Source organism: Ammodytes marinus (assembly GCF_949987685.1).
Source record: "Ammodytes marinus genome assembly, chromosome: 13".
Taxonomy (NCBI): Eukaryota; Metazoa; Chordata; class Actinopteri; order Uranoscopiformes; family Ammodytidae; genus Ammodytes; species Ammodytes marinus.
This window is the reverse complement of record NC_137217.1, coordinates 10,812,149-10,839,049: the sequence shown is the minus strand read 5'-3', so window position 1 is coordinate 10,839,049 and position 26,901 is coordinate 10,812,149. Positions and strand designations below refer to the sequence as shown.

Here is a 26,901-nt window from a genome sequence, read left to right as displayed (position 1 = left end):
CACAGCCAAGTCTAGGACGCCTTGGGATGGCTCCTTTCTTCTTGAGTGGTGGTAAATCAGGCAAATAAGTATTCATTCAAGTGTATTACAGCTCCACCAATAGGCTGTGATTTTCTGCGTTGGAGGGCTCTCCATATGCGCAACAGGAACCGCACCTGTTGGCATATGCTGCCTTCATGTGCGCCTCGTGATATCGTAAATCAGAATTTTCATGGAGGCAAAGTAGGCTACTCATCTAATCATAATTTATGGTAATTGAAGATTTTTTTCCCTGAGAGGGAAAAGTCATGTACCCAGGCTACCCATTAAGAATAGCCTATACTTACTAACACGGCATATACAATATAGAAACAGTATTCCATGTATTTAGAACTTCCGTCGACAGAAAGTTAAATTTTCCTGACCGTACTTGAAGTCAGCACAAACTCCTGATCCGCCTCTCTAACTGGTGGGACTTTTCCCTCCGAGTTTTGGCTGAAGCGACAGGGACGTGGGATGCCTGGGATGGAATGAGGGCAAAGACAACAAAGATGTGACGAGAGAGTAAGGACTGAAGTTACATGTTTTAGTATTCCCGGAACCCCTTCCTTATCGTTTAACCCCATTAAACGATAAGGAAAAGATGCCGAATTCAAGTAATCCGCTTCAAATGACCTCGCCTCAGGCGCGCGCTGAGATCCTGGAGAATCCACTGCAGGTAAGTTTACCTGAGTTTCTTTTCGGTAAAGAGGGGTAGAGGTTAATACTGAGTAGGGCATGAATGGCGTGATATATATGAGTATTTAGTTGAAAATAATATGGTAGACTATGTATTTATTGCTTTAAAAGTTACAATTACAAAAAACAATATTAAGAAAAATCTTAACGGCACATCACATAGTTTCACCTTTCTTTATTTTCTAAAAAGTGACTTGACAAGGCGAGTGTTTCTGTCCATTCCCACTGTATATCTATCAGTTATTTCCTTGTATCTTTTTGTATTTATGATATAAATCCTGCTGAACCTGTTCCAGCTGCTCAGCTTCACTGCAACACTGCAGACTGATAAGAGCAGAGTTTACATTTTTATTTAATTTCTTTTAAACGTTCAAGAACTTTCTTGAATAGGTTACACAACAATGCCCCAAAAAAAAAAATCTTGGTTGTCAAAGTCTAACCTTTGCCTCCAAAGCTATTTGGCTAATGAGCACTCATTGTGGATGAGGATGCCAGACAGCGTAGAGATGTATCGCTGTTGGCACCTGTCAGAACCATTTGTCACATAAGTTATCATGTCTAACTCATCGTGTTGAAAAGGCCTTCTTCTCCCTCGCTGAACTTCCAACTTTTAACAGTGGACTCTTTTGACTCTGTGGACATCTGATTGTGTACAGTAATATAAGGTCTCTTTCTTCTGTTTGCTAATGTTGTGTGAGTGCGTGTGTGTGTGTGTGTGTGTGTGTGTGTGTGTGTGTGTGTGTGTGTGTGTGTGTGTGTGTGTGTGTGTGTGTGTGTGTGTGTGTGTGTGTGTGAATCATCTGCCCTCTTACTCATACACACATTCTTCTCATGTTCATCTTCCCCCTGTCTGTGTGTTCCTCTCTTTCTACCATGTTTCCTCTGTGTGGCATTACCAATGGGCCAATGGGAGGGAGAGAGAGAGAGAAAGAGATTTGATGTTTGTAACCAACTTTATTAGGCAGTGCTTAATTGACTGTATGCAGTGTACAAATAAATGCCTAATAAATTATTTTAAAACCACACACACTTCTTAAATAAATAAATAAATAATTGAGGTTATTGACATAGAGAGAGAGGGAGAAAGAGAGGGAGAAAGTCACAGGGGAGGAATGAGAGGCGTGTGTAATGAGTAATGGCCCATGGGTGGGCTGCGAGAGAATAGATCTACTGTAAGAGTCCTGAACAGGCGGCTAATGGTCCCAGCTCTCGCCACTCTGTCCAACGCTACCCACCATCACAGAGACCATCTCAACATCCAGGGCACAATATCAGTCTGTCTCACACTAACGCCGCCTCCCAGAGTTGGAAAGGCTTGCACTGAAGCAACTGAAAGTGTAGATGTTGCAGGAGGAGCACATCAAAGTTTTGAGAGTTATTCCCATTGGTGGGCCCACCTGTTAGTAGATGAGAACAGTGTCCCACGGAGATAACTGGCCCGGTGAAGCACGCTAACGTTTTGAACCGGCTGCAAAGCTCAGCGGATTTCAAAGTAGTAACGTCTGACGTTGTGTTGCAGCTGGGTTAACTTTGTGCAGCCATGTATGCTTTAAGCTTCTGTTTCCACGGGAGATGAAGAAGGTGGGTGCATGGAAGACTCTTCCACTAAAAATAACTGTTTGAGCAGAAATACTCCTGCAACGACGTTGGCCACATCACTGACTTATTATTGCATTTGTCCTATGAGACATGGCAGTCAGTCTGTCATACATTTTTCACAGTTACAGGATCCATATACAGGATACATTTACAAATATCTTTAGTGACCTCCTCCCAATACTAAACATTGTGCCATCATCAAGCCAAAATAGATAGACCTACATTTTACACAAGATATATGAAAATTAATGGGCATGTTGCTGAGTGCAGTCTTCCTCCCAGGGGCAGTGTATCATTTTGATTTTATTGACACCATTGACCCCAGTAGTAACGTTCTTAGATATATTAGCAACGATGTCAGCTTGCTGTTCGTCCTGTCCTAGACTTTAGTCTATTAGTACATCAAATATTAGCCTTTGTTGGGTGAGAAAGTAGTTTGAAGAAATATTTTTAGCGACAGAGGCAATATATGGGGAACAACTGAGGATTATTGTGTACATGTTTGTGTCGCTTCAATGTGCTGGCAGGCCAATCAACAGATTGTTAACTTAAAACGATTCAAATCTGACCCCAGTACAGTTAGGCTGTCAACATACAAAAGAAAAGTCTATCTGTGTCCCTCTGTCGTTTTTGTTCTCTTTCTAGCCCAATCTGGCTGTCTGAGATGACACTCCTCTCCCCACCACCTCTGGGCAGAAAGTGAAGGGCTTCATCCAGAGATCAGCCCATCCCAGAGAAGGGACAGATCCCTATTGTCACTTCACACAAAGGGCCGTGCTGTGTGTGTCTAGCTGTCAGTCTGTGGTCCAGTGTCCTAGTGAGGAGGAGGAGGATCAGTGCTGTCAGTCCCCCAATCAGCTTTAGTGTAGATTCAGGCAGGAGATTCAGATCTGCTCTTTGTAGCTAAACCTCATTTACAGATGGGCGGAAGGTCTGGAGTTCAATTTTGCTTTGTGCAACTAAACGCTTATGAAAAATTGCCTGTCACAAGAATTGCGTGAGTGTCTTGCTGTATGTGTGTGTGTGTGTGTGTGTGTGTGTGTGTGTGTGTGTGTGTGTGTGTGTGTGTGTGTGTGTGTGTGTGTGTGTGTGTGTGTGTGTGTGTGTGTGTGTGTGTGTGTGTGTGTGTTTGTGTGTGTGTGTGTGTGTGTCAGTGTGTGTCATTACATGTGCCTGTATTAGGATGATAAATGTTCTCACAAGGTTAGCTGTAGGACGCAGGATTAAGGTTACGGTGAGAATACAAATTAGATTTTAAGGTGAAACATCATGAATCTCATTAGAATACAGAAGTGAGTGCATGCGTACGTGCTTGCGTACAGTGTGTGTTTGTGTGTGTGCGCGCTTGTTTGCATTCATAGTGTGATGCTCCGCCAATGTCCTTCCCTACACCAGAACATGTCCTGTGAAAAGTGTGTACCTTAAAGGTGAGAAGCCTCCAGCGCAAATTTAAGAGAAAGTGAAATTGACTTCATCTCTGACATTTACATAATGGAATTTACACAATACACTGACTGCAATTTAATTGAAAAAGATACAGAAGCACAGGCATTCCACCAGATAAACAGAAAGAAAACTCAAGTGAGCACAATTTGACACTTGATGATGAATGTGCTCATGCAGTTAGTTCACACAGTTCCTTCACAGAGTTTTTGCTGACCTTCTATGTGTGTTGACTGATAGTCAAACTCGCTCGACAGCTCAAGTTAGACTCCTGTTTTATTTTGTGTCCTCATGAGTTTTAAGTGCTGAGTAGAAGAACACTAGGTATTTCTTTGATGCGTCGCCTAGTTTCCTCACAATCAGCATCAGTGTCAGGTTAAGGAATCCAATTGCCCCCTCTGGCTCTCACAGTCATCTCACTGGTTCTTGTTAAGTTTCTGGCAGCAGCATTTAAAATTAGCCGGGCAATTTGGACGCTTTGTTGTTGTTGTGTCCTGTGTTGATTGCAGGTCAGAGGTGAATCGTTCCGGTGTCATCTTGTATATATCTGAATCTCACCTTTGTAACAAAGTAATTACATTTTGACGAAGCTCAAAGAAAGCAAGAGTGTAATCAACTTTCTAATGTGGCTGGTCAGGAACAACCACGATTACAGAAGACTGGAATGGTAAAGGTAAAGTCCCCTCTTAAACAACTGGATATCTGTCCAAACATAGATGCACTGGTGGCAAAGTCCTCATTGCAACAATAAAAAAAAATACTCTGTTACATTGTTAAGAAGCAGTAACACTTAGAAGTACATATAATGTAGATTTGCCCCAGATCTCAGTGTTTTCTTTCTTCTTGCCTTTTGAATATAATAGAGATCCTGAAATGAACAAAAACTGAGGACTAGAATGGGGTCATCTTTTATCACAGGCAGACACGTAGGTACAGTTCATTGCACAGGGATTTATGTAAGTCCTGTTGCGCCTTTGTATTGCGTACAAATGGAGACAGGAAGAAGGCACTAATCACTGTCTTTATACTTGGAGTAACGATCCCAGTTTCATCCAGTATTGTTCAAATTTGTCTTTCTTTAGTTGAGGAGTGTAAGCTACCTTTTTATAACGTCGACGTTTGGGCAGTGGCTTGTATCTGGGATCATTCAGTGCTTGTTTAAAGTATGGATCAAGCTGGTCTACTCACTTATGGCAACTCATCATTTAGCTGGAACAGCTTACAGTTTTTTTCGATCGCTAAACCACAGTGGGCACAACTGTAGCTCAATGTGCAAAACTCTAACTACAGTCTGCACTACCAACAGTCATTGGAGCTGAACAGTTCACTTCACCTGCAAAACAGGTTCAGTGCAGCAAACACTATGAACCAGCCTCATTGAGATAACACACACTGTCACTCAGAACCTGCTCAGAGTACAAACACTAGCATCAAACCCCAATACACAAATTACAAACTTTTAATCTTTACAGTTTGAATAATATGAGTTATTTCACACAAATTACATAATATTTTCTTTGATGAAAGGGTGAAATTCTTTCACATGAAATTGTTTATTTTATAACATACCATTTTTTTTAGGAAAACAAAAATAAATTAAAATCAGAAGTTTGCTTCAATAGATACACATTTTGTATATTTTATTGAAAACATTTGCAAATGTAGTATTTATCTGTGTAAATATTCTAAAATTGTAATACAGAAATCAATTCCTGTAATGTTGTCATTTACTGTAAGGATGCAACTCTAAGCTGTTTGTTTGCTGGAAAATTCGTATTACAGATGCAACTTTAGATTTTTGCAGATTGGGTTGCACTCTCAACCCTGCCTCTCTCAATGAGAGACCATGATTCACAATAGTGTTGCCCTTACTGTATTTCATCAGACATTACAGCTCTATGTCTTCTAGGTCTTCCTCCACACATCCACACTCTCACTGCCACTCTTCCTGGGTCCATTTCTCAAAAAATATATATTTTTGAGCTTTCCCTTTATACTGTATATATGTTCACTAACAAGTCTAAACAAGACATCTTAGTGTTTGAGTTGAAATTGCAATCCGCAGTGTTTGAAAGGGATTAATTCTGTTTTGAATGTGTGGTTTATAGTTGTGGCAGCAGTGTGTTAGCATTTGAAAAAAGTGCTGGAAATCCACAGTGTTGTGCAGGCTGTGGTTAAGCCATGAGATAGGTGTGTAGAGTTTTGAAGGTTGTGTATAAGCAATGAAAAACGAGCTAAAACGAGCTACAGTTTGGTCCGAATGAACCGCTGCTCTGCATACGGTTGTTAGAGTTTTGCACTTGTCGTTCCAGTTGTGCCCACTGTGGTTTAGCGATCGTAAAAAACTGTAATCACCTCTAGCTTTACCTTTAATATAAAAACTAAACCATTGACTGTGTTTGGACCTTTTTGTTTGTTTGTTACCATATCAAGACAACCAAAATCTATAAAACTAACAACTGACACTCGATTAAAAATTGTTCTATAGTACAGTACTTCAGTTATTGTACTTAGTTCCTTTCCATGATTGTACAGAAGATGAAGGTTTTATCTTAAAATATTTTCAATGAAGCTACTGCGCCTCGAAGTTTGACGGCATGAAAATGCTCAGCTTCATAAAACATCAGTGGCAAAAAGGTAAACACAAAAGTGAAGTGGAACACAGACAGCTCTGTGCGTTGAAGTCTCTTGCTTTCCCTGGGTGAAGTGTGTAATGTTTGCTAAGTGCGCCGACAAGCCAAAGGCACTCCCAGTGTACCGGCCTTGCCTGCCTCTACTGCTTTGTTTGCTCTTCCTGTCACAGGAAACACTCTAGCTCTCTCTCTCTCTCTCTCTCTCTCTTTCTCTCTCTCTCTCTCTCTCTCTCTCTCTCTCTTTATCTCTCCCTCTGTTTGTCCAACTTCCTCTCTCACGCTCTCGTTGGTGTGGTGGATGTGCCTCCCCTGGTGGGCAAAGCATTAGGCTCCTGCTGCCTGAGCTATAGGTGCTCCTTTCCCGCTGTGCCCACGTACTGCCAATGCGTGCGCTCTCTCTCTCTCTCTCTCTCTCTCTCTCTCTCTCTCTCTCTCTTCAGCCAACACTGAGAAAACAAACAAATAAACAAACAAAGAGCAATTGGCTGTTATTAGATTTAATTGACTTGCTGGCGAGCTTAACTTAGCGTGGGTGAATCCAGTTAAAGGTGAGATGGATCCCTCCTCACACGTTAAATTGCTACATATCCTGTGGGAAGTGGGATGAACTGTCCTCAGGCTGTAGGCTACATCCACCGCCTCGGAATCTTTACACATCTTGCATGCACACTTGCACACACATAGAGACACACGCACGCTTACACACACACACACACACACACACACACACATACATACTAGGGGTGTCCCCAACTAAGAATTAACATAGTTGAATCTGATTTGTCGAATCTTGCCAAAAGTCGACTAATTGTCAAATTATTATTTTTTCATGCATTGATCCATTTGTCATTTGCGATATCGGCTTAAAACTATTCCACACCAGGCAAAGGGGCTGAAACACACAATTACACTTTGTCTCTTTTCTTGGCATAAGACTCTATTTTAATTGATTAAAAGCTTATGAGATATTTTCAGATCTTTATTACCAGTATAATGGGCTGATAGTTATACCACAATAGCTGATGTAACATGATTAATTGGGATTAATCAAATCAGACATTCGGCAACCCCATGTGTCCTTGTTTCATAAACCACATTTTTGCGATTATTCAACTGTCGGGCTCCTTCAATGGAATTGTCTAACAGTGGACTATTCGGGCTCACCAGTAATACAGACACAGTCCAACACCTTATATCTGCTCCCTGGACACTCTCATTATCAAGCAGCATCCTCTTTGTGGGCTCAGTCACAGCACAGAGCAGTGGGCCACTTACACTTTGTCTTGTGCTGCTCCACAAAGTTATTGATCCCGGTTCAGTGAACAACGCACAGCTGGCATGAGTCTCATGATGCTGCCGCCACCGCAGTCATCTTTTATACTTCTAGCCCTCCACACTTTCTCCTGTCTGCTTCAACATTTGAGGATGGAGTCAGTCTGTCACCACACACACACACACACACACACACACACACACACACACACACACACACACAAGCTAACTCAAACTCTTTACCTTTATGTGATATCAGTCCCCCAGAAATGTCATCATCAAGCCGCCCATCTGCTCCCCACCTCCTCCTACTAAGGGCCTGTTCTCACGCTCTGATACACTGCAATGATCATACGTGCACAGACACACACAAACACACACACACACACACACACACACACACACACATGCATGCACACGCGCGCACACACACACACACCCACACACACACACATACATTATATAGGCTAGTATATATGGAAAAACACACACACTGGGGACTGAATCCTGTTTACCTCTGGCATCTTTAGCCTTGGTGGTGTCAAGGAGAGTGTGGTACAGAGAAGTTAGGGGCAGACTGTGAAAGGGTATGTGGCAGTGTTGAATTTAAAGTTACCCATAAATCCATTTGGCTTCCTTTCTTCACCAGGCAGGTGAGGAGATGATGAGTTGTGTGTTATGCAATAAACAGAGTGCAACCTAAGTGGTTTTGCTTTAAAGTTGGCCGTTTGAGATTGGGTTATGTTGTGTGACAATAAGATGAGTGAACAGTTATTGAAAATTGACTCTAGGTTTTAGGGAAAGCGTCAGCTAAATCTTTCCTCATTTCCTCACCTCTTCTGTGGGCTTAGAAGTGAGAGATCTCACTTTTCTCATTTTTCTGTGCATAGATCATTGTATCACCAACCATTCCTCCACATGCTGCTGCTATAGTGTATTCCTGTCATGGTCCATGTAGCAAGCAATTGAACAGTGAGTCTACTGAGTGTTTTTAGTCAGTGTTTATCGGTCCTTGCTATCAATTTGGTGTCACCTTTGCATGTGTGGACTCTTTAAAGCATTGCCTACCACCACTGTCCGTTCACTGCCTCGCGGAGGCATACAACCGCCAAGTCGTATTCCTAGTAGTTATTTAGATGTTTTTGTGTGGTTTTGAGATGTAAAAATGGCAGCATCAGTTTGCATGCTTGTTTTGTTCAGACATTTATAAGCCGTAGTCTGCAGGCGACAGGATGAATATGCTAATTTCAGAGATCCCTGACTTCCTCTAGCACAACTAAAAGTACTTAACGGTTGTGAAGCTCGGATTGTATAGGATCTTTGATGTCGCAGACCTGCACTTCACCCACACTGTTCCAAAGTCAGATTTCACCCATGCGACGAAGCCCACCTTAGGATGAGGCCCTGTTATACTGCTGTTTCTCATTAAAAGAAAGCTTAGTGAACCGTGCTCCATGGAAGTGTACCTTCATCATTGTATCTGCCGTTGTTCTTTATGCTTCACAAGTATAGCCTCTGATGCTGAGGTGGGTTATGGCAGCTTTGCCTGTCCAGAGAATGGGATTGCCTCTTTGCTTAATGACTTTAAGAGTAAGCTATAATGTCGGCTCCTTCCCCTCAGGGGGGCAAAGAGATCTTGCATATTTCCACAAAGGAAGTGTAATTATGTGCTCTGATGAAGCAAGAGACAACCCTTGAAATTGCAAGATAGTGGTCGGCTGTTGTGTTTGGAGTCCAGAGGAATTAGTTTACTCTGTTTATTCAGCTAGCACCCCCCTCCCCCAGTTCTGTTATCTCATTGTCAACAATATCAGAAGGATATCTAATCTGGCAGAATAGAGCTCTGAACCCAAACATTGACATTCTCTCCTTTCTTCCACAGTTTTAATCTAGCCTTGCTGTCCTCTCTTCCATCTTTTTTCGTACACCATTCTCCCCATCTATCTCATTCCCCAGCTCACTCCTCTGTCTTTACCTCCTATTCATGTGTTTTAACGCCCTGACACTGTCTCCCCATTTTTTTTTCTCTCTACCCTCCGTCTCTGTCATGATGCTCTTTCAAGGGATAAATACTTGGATGTTCTTGGCTGCTGGCAACTTTTTAAACAGTGATTGGGTTTCTTTCTTTAGGTCTTTTTCATCATTAGCATTCCACCCCCACTGCACGCTTTGCTTTCATTTCTTTGTAAACTTTGTCCGCCCACGGCCACCGCTATGTTTATGACCTAAAATTAAATTTCCTCTTGGCAATCATTTTCCAAGCATAAGCGAGGGGGGAGAGGGAGAGAGTAGCCCGGAGTATTGTTGAGACACTTAAAGCGAATGGATCCTGTTTCTCGTTTCATAACTTAAGCACCAATTATTATGCATTCCTGTTGACAGTTGGCCTCAGGAACATGCCCATATTATCTTCTACTGTTCTACTGTATGAGAAAGATCGCATGAGACTGTGTGTGTTTTCAACATTACAGAAAAGTTAAAATAGTCTCATTGATTTATTGGCCGAGTTTTAGAAAAAACATAAAAAAATTAAAAACTCGAGCTGATAATCTAATAATATACTAATAGACTATCAATTTATTTAAGCTTTATATATTGGCTAATAGGTGTCACACTTCCATGATGCATTAATTAAAGATTTTTTCACCCGGCCAATAATGTAACAACCAGTCAATTATGTAATAATGTATTACAGTATGGGGAAAGATGTGTTACGTTATTAGTTCAGACATGTTTTGACATTATTGGCAAGGTATATTATCGGCTTTTAAAGCATCAAAAACTTTAAATAATTACGTTATTGGCAGTTATTAAGTTATCAACCGGTATGACACTATTGGCTGCTGCAGGGTTTCATCTTTTACACTTTGCTATTTTACCATTGTAATGATATGCATGTTAGCATGCTGACTTACCTTTGCTTACTGTAGTAACAGCGTCTAGCATGGCTGTAGACTATTTTAGCTATGTTATAATTGCTTTTGTGATACTTCAGGCTCACCAACTTCTGGCAACAGTTCACGCTACACTGTCCCAGTTTTGTTCCCAACTCCTTCCATAACCCGGGTGTTGTGACAGTTGAGTGTTTTCGACGGTGTGTATCAACCTGCATCCATACCTTTATTTAGGTTTCATATATCGTGGGAGAGTTAAGAGGTTGAGGTAGGCTAGTGTTTGTTTGTTTTGTTTTGTTGCAAATGTGCGTTGATTAAATTAGTTTTTTTTTATGTTTTTTTTTCTCCAGATGTGAGTGTGTGAGAGATGAAAGTTTGATATAATGAAACCCTAGAAGCCTCTGTTCCACAGGAACACACACAAACTCACTAATGCCTTTTGAACAGAGCACCCACGGAACAACGCTCTCTGCAGTTGTCATGGAAATGACAGATGTGACAGCCGCAGGGGGGGTATTATGGGCTGTTTGAAGTTGTTGTGTGACAAGTAGAGCATCACCTAATCTTGTGTCTGTTTACTGTTTGTTCCCACAGACCTATCTCCTGGGAATCATAATCTCCATATGTGGGAATGTCCTCATCAGCATTTCACTCAACATACAGGTAGGAAGCACACAGCACAGCAGGCACGCAGCATATTGAATCCCTGTAAAGATACTTTGTTCCACGCTCTAAATAGTGCAAGGTTTTTTTTCTTGTTACAGTTTGCTTTCTCTCTTTAGAAGACTCTCATTTATTTATCAGGATTTTAAGCAAAAGTACATTTAGGCACAGACTTTGTGGTGTGGAGACATGTTCTAAGCTGGCAATATGCAGCAGGAACCGAAATGTGAAAAATGGCTTTGTATTTCATTCTAATGAAGGCTATTTGAAGAATTAGTAGTGCAATTTCAAACCTTCAAAATCATTTTTAACATTGTGGTTTGAAGTTTAATTGTTGTTTGGGTAATCATCAGACAAATTATACGTATACAGTACATGTCTGGACATTATTGTAATATTTATTATGTGCGGTGACCTCATGGTGTGGCCCTGATGCACTACTTCAAGTGAAGTGTTCGGTTGTTCACAAGTGTTTTTGCGCTGCATGTTGTTGAAAAATCAATGCAAGTCGTGACAAGAGTAAATGTTTTCGTTACAAGCATACAGGCTCTAGAGGCTGAGGTCTAAAAAAACATTACCTTGTTAAAATGATCATTGTTTTCTCCCCTGATGCATTATTCATATAATACTAAAAGTATCTCTGTGGCTCAATAACACTCTATTAGCAAATGCAGAAACTCTTTTGATGGGGGTGAAGAAGGTTGAGTATTCGTGGTAACAACACGCTGGGAGGGTGTGACATCTTCAAATTATTTGGAAAATGCTGGAAAAAAGCTGATAACCTTTGTTTATTATTGTAAGCTCGCGTTGCAAAGATATCATTATGACAAAGTGTACATTTGCGTTTGCCTTGTACTGCGTGCAACCTCATTAATTTGCTTAATTGGAGTCATGCCTCTTCTGCGATGAAATGCTTATATCAGCAGAGGGCTGGAGTGTATGCGTAGCAGCCTCTGTGATTCTGTATTATCTCATAAAGTGTTATATATTTGGCTTTGCGGTGTGTGTTTGAGTTTTTCTCATGTGCATATCTATCTCCGGTTATTGTGTCTTCTTTATCTCCCTGCTGCCCCTGGCGTCTTCTCTTCCTGACAGAAATATGCCCATGTGCGTCAGGCCCAGCGTGGCTCCAAGCCCTACTACACCTCTGTCATGTGGTGGAGCGGTGTGGGGCTCATGGGGGTCGGGGAGCTGGGGAACTTTGCTGCCTACGGCTTTGCTCCAGCATCGCTCATAGCACCGCTGGGCTGTGTGTCTGTCATAAGTAAGTCCCCACACACATATGAGCAAAAGGCAGAAGGAAAGGTGGTTTCCCCTGGGAGCAAAAGGGAGGTTCTGTTCTTGTTTTGCAAATGTTGTCATTAACAGGTTTCTTCCTTACATTTTTGGAAAATAAATGTTTTAAAAAGTGTTACCAGCACGGAAAGGTATCTTACAGTACAGCACAGAAAAGAACAGAGGACTTTGGTTCCTTATTGCAGTTTCAAGCTTTCTGTTGTACTTTAAAAACCATCCTTAAGAACAGATGGGCCAGTCAGGATTCATTCTCTTTTCCTCACAGTCCATATGAGTGTAACTGAAAAGTACAACTAAAATATATTGGTGAAGAAATTCTTAGTAAGAAAGGTGTAACCAGAAAGGTTAAGGTCATAGTAATATGAGAATGCGAGAAGACTTTATATTTCGTATCCACCAAAGATCCTACACCTAACATCTTCATTGGTTGTTTTTCACTGTAAATGTCCTGGCTCTAAGGCTCTAATTACATAGGCAACCAAAACTGAACTTTGTTAGACATTTGACTGATATGGGTTAACTTTGAAGTTGTTGTCAATTCATGAAAAATACTACTACTAGTCTTTTTGTGTTGCAAAAATCTACCTGTGACCGGTTTATACCTGCTGTTTATGTCTCAGGCAGAGAGAGATTTTGTTTCCCTGTTTCATCTGAATTGCTAAAGGTGGAGTCAGCTATTCTGGAGAACGCTTGTGACAAAACGATCTGCTACCTGTCTTTACTGTTTGTGTGCTGGAGGGGCCCAACCTAGCTAGCAGCATGCCTGTTTACAGAGCCTGTCCTATGCTGTGTGTTAACACCAGATTTTATTTTACGCACACAGTACTGACAGGTTGCGGATTGCAAGCAGATATTCACTGATTTTGACAACTCGCTGAATCCACCTTTAATATCTGAATGTTTTCAGGAATTTACAAGAAAAGATAAGAGGGACAATTTTAGAAAAAATTTAAATGTGCTTTTAACTGTCTCTCAGATCTTTGAATAGGTCTGACCACCAGGAACTTGGAAAATATACAAACACACAGAAATAATAAGTAAAGTATGAAAGAATATACAGAATACAGATTTTAATTTAAGTGAATCTTGCATCACTGTTTCAATCCTAAAGCTTTTAACAGCAGGCATGCCTTTTTTTGGTGTCTCTCCACTGTTTTTGTTGGGAAAGCATCTGCTTGTCTATAGAAATGGATACAACTATCTTATCTGTACAGCACCTTGTTCAATCCAACTACATTATTGAACTGTATCGTCATCAGTATTGCTATTTTGTTCCTCTTGATGAACCCACCTGCACTAACAGGGCTGCTAGGTCCTCATTCAGTGGAGCCTCTACAAAAACACACTTTAAAAAGAAACTACCAACTGTTGCTTTATGCTGTTGATTTGGAAATAAATGAAGACCAGGACCTTGTAATTACAGTGGTTCAGTGTGGTGCATGTGGCATTTTTGACTTTTCTTCCAGTTCCTTGTGTATGCTCAGAACTGCACATCACCACCCTTCAAATGTCTACGGGTGATTCAGAAAGTCCATTTCTTTTCTGACATTCTACATCCAACAAGCCCACTCCAGAAGTGATCTTTTTTTTACAGCCCACTGTGTAAACTGAAGCTGTCATGAGCTGAGCCGGCTTCATTAGCCAATCAAAACGAGGCCTGCCCCGCTTGCCACATTTGGCAGCCGGCTGAGTGCAAACACTCTAAACGCAGGTTAAATATTAGAAAGGTTCAGCTCTTACCACCCATCACTCACCGCGCTGGAGGTGGTGGTGACCCATGGATATTAATGACAGCTATTACTCCGCTTCAAACCATTTTCCTTATAGTCGCGTGTCTCGCTAGCCTGCACCTCTGGTTTGTTGTAGTTTTGGGTCGTGTTTTAGCCAACTTGAGTCAGCAATCGCTTTTATAAAATGCTATTCCCGCGTTTACACTGTATTATACCGAGAGCAGTAACCTCTCAATGCTTTCCCAGTGTGTGTGAAGCTGCTGCTGACTCTGAAGCCACAGGTATTAACAGTTCCGCTGCTCATTTCCATTTTACTATCATTAGTACCCTTATAAAACCACTAATTGCCAGACACCAGTGTGGAATTGGAGTGTGTGCACATGAATGAATAATACGCTGCTGAAGTATCTTGAAAGGGCGTCTTGAAGAATTAATGAAGCCAGAGATGAAGAGGTGTACGGAGGGAAAGCAGAAATAGAGAGAGAGAGATGTCTCTGTCCTCCTCACAGATAACAAGAGGAGCTGAGCGGGGAAATGTGCAGGTTGCCGTCCCCACCTCGTACTTCCCGCTGACTCGCACTGTACGCAAATGAGCACAAGCGGGTACACACACACACAAACACGTTTGTACGGCTATACTTACGAGGACGTTCATTGACATAATGCACTCTCTAGCCCCTTTCCCTAACTTCATCCATCAACACTAAATGTCTAACTGACTGACCTAAACCTTATTGTAACCTGAACTAGTCTTCAAAATGTCCTCACTCTTAAAGGTCTAAAACTCAAATTGGTTCTAACAAAAATAGTCGTACAATTACACGCACACACACACACACACACACACAAACACAGTTATGTGCATAACTTAAGTGGTGTGCAAAAACACTCGTGTCTAGCAGTTTCTGGCGACCAGAGATGCTCCCTAGGCTAGCATACACACACACACACACACACACACACACACACACACACCTCCTGTGGAGCTGCTGTGCCTGTTTTCCAAGAGCTGTGTGACTGTTCAAAGAGAAAAAAAGAGAGGGGTGCAGCAGGAGGCCTTGGGTGTGTTAAACAAGAGGAAGGCTGGGTGGGAAAGGAGAGAAAGGAGGTTGGAGGCGGAGGGAGAGAAGATGGAGTGGTGAGAGGAAGGATGAGGAAGTAAAAAAGTAAATAAGGAAACAGGCAGATAGAGTGAGAGGCAAGACGTGGGAGTATAGGGAGAGCTGATGATGCCGTTGTCATCCGCCTGTCCATGCAATGCAGAGCAATTACCAGCGTCCCCATTGTCCACAGAGCCTAACAGTTGCTATTAGGAATGACAGTGTCATCCCACATGCGGGCGACTGTGGCTCAGTTGGTAGAGTGGGTCGGCCAATGATCGAAGAGTTGGCAGTTCGACCCCCGCCCTGCCACTTATGGTTGTTATGGTTGTTGTGTCCTTGGGCAAGACACTTCACCCACCTTGCCACGTGTGAATGTTGATAGTTGGCCCTACTATCGGTGTGTGAATGTGTTTGTGAATGGTAACGTGCATGGGAACAGGTCTCCCTTGAAAAAGAGTCTCAGGTCTCAATGAGATTTATCTGTATAAATAAAGGTTACAAAAATGCTGCTGCTGTATGGAGAAGTATGTCAGATAACGTGCCTTCACATGCTAAAGGAGGAGAGGAGGCTTTGCTCACTGGCCTGCAGCTAAGAGTCTCTACCAGAGAATAAGATGTGTTGTTTAGTATTGACAAAGTTCTGTCAATATCAATCGATCTTTGGCTTTGATTGAGGAATGTAAACTGGAAAATGACTGCATTTAAAAAAAATCACATTCATCCATGTCGTTAAGGTATCTCAAACAAGTTAGGTTTGACATTGAGACTCACATCATCTGATGGTATAATATCAAGGCTAAACCTATATGACAGAACTGTAATCTTTACCACAATACTGGTCTATTGTTCAGAGGTTTCTTAAGACAGCTTTAATACTCAAGTTTTCAAAGAGAGCCTTCAAAAGTCATACTTTTTGCTCGTTTGTGATGACACAAACGTACAATATGTGCAATGTAGCCAGAGCTCATGAACTTCTCTGGATGATGACAGCTGTAATGCTCTCTTCTGTATTTTGTTCTTGTCAGATGAGATGTGTGAGGTGAAATAATGTTTGAAATGGTGTGTTTGGTTTTCCCACAGGGAGGATCCCGTTACTACACATATGACAGAGAGAGAGAGAGAGAGAGAGAGAGAGAGAGAGAGAGAGAGAGAGATTGTGTATAGTGGCAGTACTGATCTGATGGACAGACACACACACACACACACACACACACACACTTCCATAAACACATTGGTACATTGACAGGGGAATGTACCCCAGAGGTTCACATTTCTCATTTTGTCAAGGCGTGTGAATCTCACTTTGTATGGAGTTGCTATGGTTACTTGTCAGATCCAGCTGGTCCCATAGGCAACGGAACGAGTCCTAAAGGTGTATGTGAACATGTTTATGAAATATTTAACAACTGACTGTTTCATCAGAATGCTAACGAGAGTCTTTTTAAAGTTCCAATTTGACGGTTATGTCCCCCTGCGGTGTCATGAACATCCATGCCTTGTTTAACACGTTTCCTCTGAATGACTCTTTGTCAGCAGGATTGTGATTATAGCCTAGTGCCTGCCATTGAGCACACTTGCTTTTTGTTCAACTTGAAATTTGCCATTTATCTGTCGAGAGTAAATCTCTTCATTGCTTGAATTTAGAAGTCTTGCCTAAAATCGACCCTGAGGTAGAATCATTTCCGACTTAAACTGCTCTACACTCCGTGTTTAACAACCATGTCGTGAACCTGTCTGCCATGCCAAGCCACCGCGGTAATCCCAACCGTGACACACTGTGTGTCGCTGACATATTGAGCTGTTTACGCTCTGAAGCAAATCTCCTTATTATGGTGGCAGAGCCTGTCCGCAAACTGGTTGTCAGTGTTTCAGTATTTTCCAGCAATTTCACCGTTCCATTAGTATGAGTGTGTCTGCGGGCCTTCACCTGCATGCCCATCTGGCTGGCTGGCTAGCAGTGGCTCACTCAAATGTATGCCAATGCAATGACAGGAAAGGATGTGATATTAGTAGGGGTGTAAATCGCTGGTTTGATTACGATAAGATATTGTATCAATTCATTGGATAACGATACGATATTTTGCCAGTATCACACAGTCTGCCGCGACTGTCTGCTACAACTTCGATTCGGTTAGATTAAAGGGCTTGCGAGCGATAAGAGACAATATAATATAAACCCATTTAACACAACCTGTTACATTTAAATCGACTCACAAAAAACAACTGAAATATGATTTTACCATTTTATTTCTGAGCTCGTCCAGACACTTAAATGAAAGACTGTTCATTATTCTAGTGTCACACAAAGTCATGCAGAGAGATTGTCAAAATAAAAGTGCATATTAAAGACGATGATATGGTTAGATCTTTAGCCAATTAATCAAAATATCGGTGTATCGTTACACCCCTAAAATGAGACCCTGAGAAGTGTCGTGAAGTGTTAGTCTCATGCACTATAAACTTTAAACCTGTGTTCAAAATCCTCCAAACTGCAGTACATACATTTCGAAACATAAATATATGATCATTGGTAAAACTGTAGTTATTTATCTGGTTAGGGACCTCCAACATGGCAGCCTTAGCGCGTTGTATTAAACTGACTGTGAGGGAATTTTGGGTCTTTAGTTGTAATATTAATGGGAAAGATTAATAGGCCATATATGCCTATCTTGTGTGTCTGTCTCTCAGACTCTAGGTCAGCCTTGGAGCCTGTTAGGAGACACTTAGGTCAGTTGTATAGATAAAGTCTCATGTCCTAAGACTCCAGAATGTTATGGTTCACTGTGTTCAGCTCTGAACCAAAACATTGGTACGCTTGGTGGCCGAGCCGGGGAGGTGGTAGAGATAGCGCAAGGTTAAAACACAGCTCTAAGCATGAGTTTGTCAGAATTGAAGTGCAAGTCACGAGAGTTGCAGTCCGGTTCTCCTTGGCCAAGTCTGTAATAAATATTGATTCATTATTCATCCAAGTCTCCTGAAATATTCTTCCACCTGAGTTGACCTCCAACCTTAACAGAACTTCCATCACACTGACCTCCTCACCTTGACAGAGTGCTGTCACTGCCTATCTATTTAGTCTCTCCTGTCAGTGCGTCCACCGTGTGTTTGTCTTTGAGTTTGTTATTCTGTGTCAGTCTGTTAGTCTACCTGCGTGGCCATCCATCTGTGTATCAGCTTGTTTATCGGCGTGCCTCGCTGTCAGTCTCAGTGATAGCTAAATGCGTCTCCCTGGGAATCGGTGCATATCCTGGAGAAACATTAAGAAGACTAATCTGAGGCTTATAGCTCGGGTGAAACAGATTTGCTTTTCAGCTTGGCACTTTTTGACAATGATACTGATGAATGGGGGTTGATGAAAAATGCGTGGTGGAAAAGCATCTTGCCGTAATTTGATGCTGGTTTTATGAAGTCCTAATGAGCCCCATTTATCTAAGCCAGCTGACAGATTTCACCAGGCCGATCAATATCAACATGCCAAGCGTCGTGTGTGTGTGTATCGTGTGTACATGTATCTATTTATGTGGACATGCATTCAGACAGTTTAGTCTCACTGTGTGCACACATGCATGGCTGAGTGCTTCTGTGTTTGTGTAACTGTGTGCAATATGTATGAAGAATTACAATAGTCTCATATTGCGCGGGGAAACCTGATTGCTCTTCATGTGTGCAGCCAGCAGTGTAGTCTTTTTGCAACACTGTTTATGTATTGATGTAATTGGAGTTCCTTATGACGTCAATATTGCAGTATCTGACCTGCTTTGTGAATAAACTGACTTGAGGCATCTGAAAATAAATCAATCCAGAATATGAGTTCACAAAAATGGTTGAACACTAATTGTGTTTTTATTGTCGTGGAAGTTTTTAATCAGTTAAACCTTGTGGGAATAAATGAACTGAAACTTTTCAATACAAACAATTTAATAAAAGTAGATAAAACAAACAGAAATCAAAATGCGATTCAGCTGAAAAGGGTCAGACCACTCTTCCCATGAATGAGGGTAGGAGGAATGACAAACATCACTTCAAACTTGCAGCCTTATATGCAACTAAATGGGTTTACATCTGTTACATCAGTTTAAGTGTCAACACAAATACATCCATTTGGTAAACACATGATAGAAAACACCTTAACATACGTTTAGGTCATAAAGCAATTAAACTCTCGAGGAAGTCTTGGGAGCTGTTTCCCAAGAACATTCTTTATGGCCCACCCCTTGTAAATGAAACTTAACTAACAGAAGGTGTGAACATTATCCAATTCACAGATGTCTAAGTAAAACATGTCTGAAACTAATTCTCCCGTCACATTTATTGTCAAGGGAGAGGCATTGACTGTTATGTGATTGTGATAAACAACCAGAACCTGAAATTATTTTGTGTCTAGTCTGTGTTAAATGTTTCAGATTTTTTGAATACCTACAGTGTGTAATGTACATACAGACGTCAGACGTCAGATAATAAAGTACTGACACTGATATGTTTTCACTTCCCAGTCAGCGCCCTCATCTCGGTGGTTTTCCTCAAGGAGACGGTGCGCTCCTCTGACATTGTCGGTAAGCTAAAACACTCAAAGCTCTTGAAGAAACATGTTCTCTGAGATGACTTGAGAAGTTACATCATACAGTTCACATATATCAAAGAGAATTCACAGAGTGTGAAAGAAAAAAAGTCTGTGTCAGAAGAAAGGCATTTCGAATGAAGATTGAAATCTAACATTTTCATCCACCACCAGTCCACAAGTTGAATTGTTGTATTTTGCTGCCAGTGGGAGGAATAGGCTCAATCTATTCCACAGACCTATCCTATTTTTATTGTTCATAATGAAAAGCTGTTCTTTGTCATAATAAGAGTGGAGTGGAGTGCTGCTAAATGTCGTGATTGTGATGGCCGTCACAATGACGATCATTACAGCTGCTGGATTGGATATTGCATATCAGCCCCACACAGTCTGTCCTGCAAATTGTGAGCAGTTTTTTTTACCAGTTTTTCTATTGTCTTGTACATATTTTCCGAGGGACATTGTCAGCCACATGTTGGAAACATTTAATTGCGTGAATGTTTTATTCATAATAGGGGAAATCACAGAGAGCAAGCTGTTGTTCAGCTGCAAACTGTCAAATGCAAACAAACAAAAGAAGCAGGGTGTAAAAGGTGGAGTCAGTGATTCTAGAAAATGCTTTTTGTCTTGTCACTTTTTGTCAAAATCAGTGAATGTCTCCCCACGATCCACTACCTGTCCGTACTTTGTTTGCTCAGAAAATAAAACAAATCCAGTGTTAATACACAGGACGATGTGTTACTTTTACCAGCAGCAAAAGTTGCTATGTGAGGTGAGCAAGAGGGTTCATTAAGTCAATGGATCTGTCAAACCCAAATAAAAACCATTAACCGTAGTAACCTCCCCACTATCTCTCTTTCACAGGTGGCACCCTGGCAATAACAGGAACGTATGTCCTGGTGACCTTTGCCCCACACAATACCATACACATCACAGCCCATCTGGTCCAGTACTACGCCGTCAGCTGGCACTTCCTGCTTTACCTTGTATGTCACCCTTTCATACTCTCCTCCCTGAGTCCAGTATGTTTAAGCGTGTTCTTGTTGCCTTGGAGCTACTGCTTGTATGTCAAGATGGGTTACTTACTGGATAATGATATTTACTTTGAGCAGCACACCACTGCAGTGTACTCGAACATGTCACCATGCATAGCAGCTCCTGTCCTGCTGTTAGCATACAGTATGTCAACCTTTACCCTCCACGTGGAGAGGAGCAAGATGGGTACTAGTCTTAAAGATTTTGCAAAGTATGGACTTTTCATTTCTCCTGTGTCATGGTTGATAAATAACATGCATAACATACATAACGTAACATGATAAATAACCTGCCATAATGAATCATTGCATTGGTTGAGCTCTGAGTTTTGCAAGGCTGTTTCATGGAATTTATGAAGAGGTGAGCTAGCCCGTTAAAAAACATGGCCGCTTTATTTCTGGTCTCAGTATTAAAAATGACAGCTCCGACCTCATGGTCTGCATCACCCATGTGCTCTTCTACTCCAATTTGGCCTCGATAAACACATACCCGTTGCCATAGTGACAGATCTGAACCCAAGGGCTTTTCTGAGAACCAACTCATCACGAAAATGGAAATGTTAGCTCCAAATGTTAACACCCACCTCAGTCGCGAAAAAAACACTGTGGATGTTTTAAAAGAAGGCTTTATTAAGGCAATGATAATTGCCCTCCATAATAATGCTCCTCCATTGTTGCCAGCGGCACAGAGAGACAGAGGGAGCTCTGGGTTTTTCCACCTGTCAGGTTGAACTGTACTTGTAGAGATACAGTGCTGTGTTTAAGTCAATAGAGAGGAGTAAAAGATAAGCACTATTCTGTGCAAGGAAGTGTGACCCCTTTGATAACTTCTTATGCAAGTCTAAAATATCATTGGGGATCTGTAGCCTACTTAATTTCTGATTTGTATTATTTATTTATTTTCACTTTACTCAACTTCAATTTAAACAAATCCACCCTAAATAAATGACACCTAATCACACTGTCATACCAAATCTATCTCCATATGCTGAACACCCCCTTTATTTTCTCTGCACATGATTCATCAAAGTGGGCAGAGATGAACCTATGGAGATGACAGCTAGCGGCTGGCTAACACCACCATCAGAGGTCCTAGCCTGTGGTGTTGACTGTGACTATGTGCCCTCGGTAGCAGTAGCCCTTATAATTCACAGCATTTTATCTCCACCATACAGTAAGCTCTTTGGTCTGGTCCTCTTTGCCAAAGCAATGCAAAACACACACACAGATATGCGGATGTATAGCCAGACATGTGTTTTCACAATGAGATTGGCTGCAGTGATTGATGGTGTGTGTGAGAGGGTATACTGTTTTACCCTTTCTGCCAGTCCAATGCATTGGGAAAACTCATCAGGCTGCAAAAGGAACAACCTCAGTGTGAGTTAACCTTAGGTGGTGATTAATCAGAGGGAAATGAAACATCTATCACGTCTTCTCATTATGTCTAGAGGTCATACTATTATCAAATCATTTCATCTGAGGGGACTCCGACTAGTTTGGAGTCATTCATTCACTCCAAGTGTGAAGCGATAAATGCTAAAAAGGCCTTACGAAATGAGGCCTTTTTTAACACATTTATTGAGACATGGAAATGATTTTGAGAGACATTTAAAGGTCAGCTTCTACTTTTGTATTCCTTTTCTTATCCTCCATCCATTAAGAGGTATGTGGTGTTCTATCAGGAAGGTCCTTGAACAGCTGAATGCTATTGGACATACAAGGACAGCCCTGGGCCCTCTCTCATTAAAGAAACCAGCTATCCATTTAATTTCCTGGCCATGGCCATTTGTTTCAATTAAAGCGTGCCGCTCAGTGACGGCACACAGCACTTTGTTCGAAGATACCACGGTTGGGAAAATGGAAATTTCGACTGTGAGGATTTCATTTTTTCGGGTGAAAAGTTGGAGGAAATGGAATGTGCGTGAATGATTTTTGTGACCCTTTCTCTCTCTCTCTCTCTCTCTCTCTCTCTCTCTCTCAACAGTTCATAGAGGTGGCTCTCTTTTGCATCCTGCTGTATGTGTACAAGATGAAGAGTGTGAAGCACATTGTCATTGTGATGCTGCTGGTCGCCCTGCTCGGTAAGAACAAACAGCGCCTCTCTGATTGAGAGCAGAGGCTATTATGGATTAAACCATATTTGGTATTCAGAGATTGAATTGTTGCCTGGCTACCAAAAGATGGACCCATGCTCTGTTATCATTTCATTGAATAGCTGAGTAGAGAACGATACAAAAAAAACTCACTGGTTGTTAATGAACCACTATATACGGTCCCACAGATATAGGTTTTTACCGGGGCGATGCCAGTATTACTGAAAAATATCTATAAAACACTGTATTAGGAAAAAATAAAAGCGTTAACATCACGTCTAACAGTAGAATTTGTACAACTAAATGCTGAAGTGATTGCCTTTGTGTTTGTGCAGCCTCTCTGACAGTCATCTCAGTCAAAGGCGTGTCAGGGATGATCACAGAGTCAATAAAAGGCCAAATGCAGCTCATCTACCCCATCTTCTACGTCATGCTCATCGTCATGATAGCCTCCTGTGGCTTCCAGATCAAGTTAGTCAATCTTTATCTTTCTCTATTTCTCTAGGTCTGTGTACCTTCTTTAATTTATCAATCTCTCTCTCTCTCTCTCTCTCTCTCTCTCTCTCTCTCTCTCTCTCTCTCTCTCTCTCTCTCTCTCTCTCTCTCTCTCTCTCTCTCTCTCTCTCTCTCTCTCTCTCTCTCTCTCTCTCTCTCTCTAAAATAATATGTTAGGCCCGGTGACATTACACCTGCAGCATTATGATGGATGAATAGGCTACTGAATATTCTCTCTAGAACCGGTCATTATATCCTCAGCACCTTTCATATCTTCTTCCCTCCTCTCTGCAGGTTTCTCAATCAGGCCATGCAAATGTTTGATGCCACAGAAGTGGTTCCTATCAACTTTGTGTTATTCACCGCGAGTGCTATTATTGCAGGTACGTCAACCACCAAGCTGTCAAGATTCTCTCACTGCCTTGTTTTACTGTTGGGAAAAATGACAAGACAAATGATACCCTGTATTTTCTTATTGTCAACAAACCCAATAAAAAGAGCATAATGAACAATGAATTCATTCAATACTGGTATTGCCTGCCTAGCCTGATATTCTGTTTCTTGGAGATCCATGCAACACAATAAATTATTGCGCTACACTGTTGCAATTGGTTCCAACTGAAGTATATCCCACATGCAATGGCGTGGTGCCTCAAACAATCACTAGCTAACTTAACACAGTTATAATGCATGTGGAATGTTTTTTTAAATTTAAAAAGAGGAAATGCAGTTGCCAACAACATGCCGATGTTTTGTATACCAACATTTGCTGATGGAACATGACGGATGTTTTGTGCGTATTGGGCATACACCAAAGTATTTGAAAAATTATTATTTTACTGTCAAGATATTTAGTCTAGCCCCAACAGTTCCACGGCCCAGCAGGCTGACATTGCCATTTGTAGAGCCGAGTAGTAGTAGCCAAAGTAATAAATGAATAAAAAAAATCTAAATTTACTTTGGTTAAAAATTCTCTTTTCTGTAAGACAGTTCAACTTTTCTAATAATGTGTCCCAAAATACATTGTTCTTTCCAAGAAGATTATATGAAATGATTAGGAAATAGTTCCTTTATTACACATTCATAAAATGAAGATTCAGGCAGTAGGCACAAACGTTTGAGTGCCAAAAACAGGGTGGGAAAGTCAGAAAGAATTGAAGGACTTACCTATGGTTGTTTTTGAAATGTGTTGTTGGCAATAAGAAAGAAAAAACAGCCTTAAACTTTAAGAGGTGTGTGGAGGATAAATTTTCTTCCCAACTCCAATAAAACTCTTTTCAATGCAGAAAAAAAAAAATTCTGAGGGTGAAAGTCATTGCAGTAGTGGATAGCTATTTGTGACGCAACACAGTGGAACATAATACACACTCACACTGTCAGTGAAAATAGTGATTCAATCCTGTATATGTGAACTACTTAGGAGTCCTTGTCCTGCCAAAGCCTGGCAGATTTTAAAGAATGTTTTCTCTGCCAGGTCAGGTCTATTATCCTGTCGGTAATAATGTTCTCTGTTCAATCCGACAACAATCAAAAAAGGCTTTCTCAGACGCATTGTTGTCTTGAAGGAAAATACTCCCTAAAACACTCAATCATGATTTTAAAATCATTTTTGAAAGCCGGCCTTACACATTACTAAATCCATTTTCTTGTCTGTTATTCTTCTTGTGGATATATTGCCCAAACCGCCGGTGACATGACGTCAATTCAAGCTATTTCAAGTGGAGTGTAAGAGCAGGAAATGTTTCAGTTTGGTGTCAGTCTTTAAAAGCAAACATCGGCCTATTTCCACCCAGGATGTTCCATATTCATCCAGGGAGACATCCATCGTAGTCGCAAAGTGTGAGGCAATTTGAGTTACTCTCACCTTTTTCTGAAAATCTCCTTCTCTTGATATTGCTTTTGGAATTTCTATTGCTCTCTCCCCGCCTACACACAACCCACAAAGGACTGCACTCAACAACAATCTGCTGATGTATTATATGAAGGAACAATGCAGGGGTGGACTTCTCCTTAAGATCAGTTTTGTCCCATGTTGAGGAAATTGTTGTTTTGGTCCAAACTCCGGCGGTGGTCACAGCGGTAGACCTTTAGAAATGAAGGGAGCTTGTGAGCAAAGAAAAAAGTGAAGGAACATTTTTCTTCGCCGGCTTTCGCCCATTGAAAGGGTCACTGGGAGGAAATTGTTTTCTAGAGGCCACTCCGAGGGTTAATCAGTGAACCTGAACATTTTCTGGGTTGCTGCTCCTCTGTAAGAACTACTATTCAGTTTTAAAAACCGGTCTCAGTCTCAAACTCGTTCCTCTCTCCACCCATGTGTGATCTGCTCAGAGATTTGCAGGGCTATGTTTCACAAACAAAACAATTGAGATAATCTACATATTCTGTCTTTCCTGTGAGAAGTGATATGCCATTTAATGGGCTTTCTTTCATTTTGCAGGGATTGTGTTTTACCAGGAATTTGAAGACTTGGCTATACTGAACATTTGTATGTTTCTTTTTGGGTAAGTATTGAATATAATACTAGTGATTGCAGCTAAACAATTGTATTTACTTTAAGATGGCATAAGTCTTCACTTAAACCCCCCTCCCTCCCCCAGTTGTCTTCTGTCTTTCCTTGGAGTTTTCCTGATCGCCCGAAACAGGCCGAAAATAAAGCAACAAGATCGCAATTTTATCGCAATGGATAGAATTCCTGGTGAGTTTTTTTTTTTTTTACCAACTGTCTTCACAATACACTACATTGCATGCTGCCCTTTCTGTATCGAGTATGTTGTATTGATTAGCCGGCAGCAACAGTATGCATCTGACTTGTAATGTCTGCAGCCCTGGCAGCAGGCTCCATCTAATGAACTCTGCTGTTCCGTGTTCACAGGGAGAAGGCACACAGACAAAGTACAGCCCGAGGCAACCACTTCCACATACGGATCGCTGGCAGACAAACTTATGTGCAACAGAGCTGGCCCAACAGACGATTCATAGGAGCAGCTCCATCTGTCGGGGCTGGAATTTAGTGGTCTTCTATGTGCATACTTCATCCTGGGTACTTCAATAATAGCTCTATTTATAAGATTAAATGGTAGGCGTCCATTCAAGCCCGTGCCAGTATTGGTGGCCATATTGGTCTTAGATTTTATGTAAAAAAAATGGCAAGCATCTCTTTCAATATCCTTGAAGCTTCTCAGTGTTTCTCTTGGGTCAAGAGTATTTGCAGCAGGGTTGTCCCGAGCAACTGATGAGATAAAATAATATGGAACACCTCTGGCTCCCAATACAATATTATATGTCCTGGAGGCCACTGTGACAAATTTCTTCCAATGTAACATATGTATAATGTTAATCAACTGAATAAATGTATCTACATGAGATCAGTT

General features: G+C 41.3%; 1 protein-coding gene across 1 annotated transcript; it reads left to right on the top strand.

The window, feature by feature from the left end:
- The first annotated feature begins 485 nt into the window (after window positions 1-485).
- nipal2 (NIPA like domain containing 2) lies at window positions 486-26,827 on the top strand. Its single transcript, XM_080040323.1, has 11 exons — window positions 486-697; window positions 11,153-11,221; window positions 12,317-12,485; window positions 19,844-19,903; window positions 20,773-20,894; window positions 22,927-23,023; window positions 23,371-23,506; window positions 23,825-23,913; window positions 25,968-26,031; window positions 26,128-26,225; window positions 26,403-26,827. Exons 1-11 carry the CDS (start codon window positions 623-625, stop codon window positions 26,507-26,509), a joined length of 1,086 nt encoding a protein of 361 aa, XP_079896449.1. The 5' UTR covers window positions 486-622; the 3' UTR covers window positions 26,510-26,827.
- Window positions 26,828-26,901: the final 74 nt, after the last annotated feature.